The sequence below is a fragment of the Vitis riparia genome, chromosome 19 (genome assembly GCF_004353265.1).
Source record: "Vitis riparia cultivar Riparia Gloire de Montpellier isolate 1030 chromosome 19, EGFV_Vit.rip_1.0, whole genome shotgun sequence".
Lineage (NCBI taxonomy): Eukaryota > Viridiplantae > Streptophyta > Magnoliopsida > Vitales > Vitaceae > Vitis > Vitis riparia.
The window spans coordinates 22,055,899-22,058,006 of NC_048449.1; the positions used below are offsets into that span (position 1 = coordinate 22,055,899).

Genomic DNA, 2,108 nt, shown 5'->3' on the forward strand with positions numbered 1-2,108 from the left:
GTCAAAAGCATATTAGCTTGAAGATATGCCTTTTTCTCCCATCAATTACAACTCAACTAATAGCCCATATTGTTAATCAAAAACACCAACATCTATCTCCATACGGGTACTGCCACCAGCTCTGTAACAAAAATTCAAACTATTCTTCCAATCTTTTGTATGATGATAATATCAAAGAATATATTGAAGTGAAAGAGAGATCTATGCATATCAATATTTTCTTGTAAATTTCTAATATGAACTCAAATCTCATTAGGATTAAATGGAAGAGTACTGTTACAAGAAACCCAAAAGTTAATTTGTACTGGTCTACAAGATAGGAAACATTTTCTCTTTAAACAAACAATCATCCAGAAAAATATGGCATATACATGAGGCTTGCAATTGCTTCTTGCAGCCAGTCCTCCTCATCATGCTTCATCTGCAATAAATAAATAAATAAGTAAATATAAATATAAATATAAATAAATAATCATACAAAAATATTATTAATATTGTAAAATTGCCACCTATTTATCAACCTCAAGGAAGTTGAGCATTGGTAATAAAGATTATGTGTCATGCTCTATTGTTGAAAATCCATTACCTGCACAGTGTCATTGTAGTATAGTTCTTTCTCTTCTTGTGTGTTTTCATTCTTCTTCACTGCCATTTCTTCTTCGCATATCTCGCTGTTCCTTGCAAATCTCCCCCGGACCCGGACACGCCTGTCTGCCAGAGTCTTCCGGCATGCATACTGTATAACGAGCCAATTAGTAAAGAATAAATGGAGAGGGAGAGAGAGAGAGAGAGAGAGAGAGAGAGAGAGAGAGGAAGATGATTTGGAAAATAGAAAAAGAGAAGAGACCTTAATGGTTTTGTTGAAGTTCCTTTGATTTCTCTTCTTCAAATATCTGAGAATTCTATCCTTCCTTTCCTCAACTGAGTACCTCCCAACCTTTGTATTGGATTCTTCAATTCCTGCTATATGATTTCCTTGAATTCCCTACAAAATCCCAAACACAATTTCCAAGAAAAATCATCTCTCAATTCCTTTACGCTTTCCACTAATCTCCATGCAATGAGAAAGAACCATTTCAGACCACTGCAAGAAACTTCCAATTCCTAGTTCCTACAAGACTACACATGCAATGCATTCACACGAATTCGCATGCTCACCCAATTATCTCCCGCCGTAGCAGGATAAACCGGCCGGAAATCAGGCACAAACCCTCCGCATTCATCTCCAAACTCACACACATCTTGCTGGTACCCTCCCCCAAAGCTCTGAACTCCGGCAATGCCGCACAAACCCCCCATGTTGAACTCCGGCAACGCGGGCACTGCCATGTCCGAAACCCCACCCCGCTCCGGCAAAACCAACCCAGAAACCGCCACCCCAACATCAACCTCCGGCTGGACTTGGTAATCCAGCAATGAGAACCCTCCTTCGTCCCCCCACATTGCACCGGCCACTGGAGCCGAAAACTCGGAAAAATCAGTAGGGAAGTTAGCACAGTCGGTGTAGAACTGAGGTAGATTTGAAGACAATGAAAAAGAAGACATTGAAAAAAGAAGGTTATTGCCAAGTCTTTGTTAGACCTGTTCAACAATCTTTTGTTTACCACTACTGAAGCTCTAAGGCTCGAATTTATAAGAAAGAAGTGGATTGAGTATTGTGGGCTTAGGCAAAAGGTTGTTTGTGCGGGCAGCTGACCGAGCTACTGTGCTATCAACTCATATGATTAGCTAGCTTCGATAACTACCTCAACCGCCATTGTATGTCTTTACTGTTTTTATGGTATGCCAAGAAGCTGTAAGCGCGTAGTGTTGTAACCAATCTAGCTAGTTGTTGCTTCAAATCGGAATAATCATCTTTATCACTTGCCTAAATTTGGTCATCTTCCCTTCTTTTTTTTTTTTTCTTTTTTTCTTTTTTTTTTTTTTTTACCTCCTAAGAGTTTTTCGTAAATAAATAACAGGTTATAACATTACTTTATGTCTTGTTGGTATGATTAATTACTTAATGATACTAAATTTTGAGTCTTTTAACTCTTATGTATCTTATGATTTTATGTTATGTAAAGATGATTATTCAATAGAAGTCATTCCATCAGCATCATTTATAG

The 2,108-nt window shown here is 38.0% G+C and overlaps 1 protein-coding gene across 1 annotated transcript; it reads right to left on the minus strand.

Moving 5' to 3' along the window:
* Window positions 1-247: 247 nt before the first annotated feature.
* On the minus strand, window positions 248-1,580 carry LOC117909555 (zinc finger protein CONSTANS-LIKE 4). The gene is made up of 4 exons (XM_034823597.1): window positions 1,159-1,580; window positions 848-985; window positions 587-736; window positions 248-421 (listed from the first exon to the last, which is right to left on the minus strand). The coding sequence occupies exons 1-4, from the start codon at window positions 1,543-1,545 to the stop codon at window positions 347-349; spliced, it is 750 nt and encodes a 249-aa protein (XP_034679488.1). The 5' UTR covers window positions 1,546-1,580; the 3' UTR covers window positions 248-346.
* Between the last annotated feature and the right edge of the window lie 528 nt (window positions 1,581-2,108).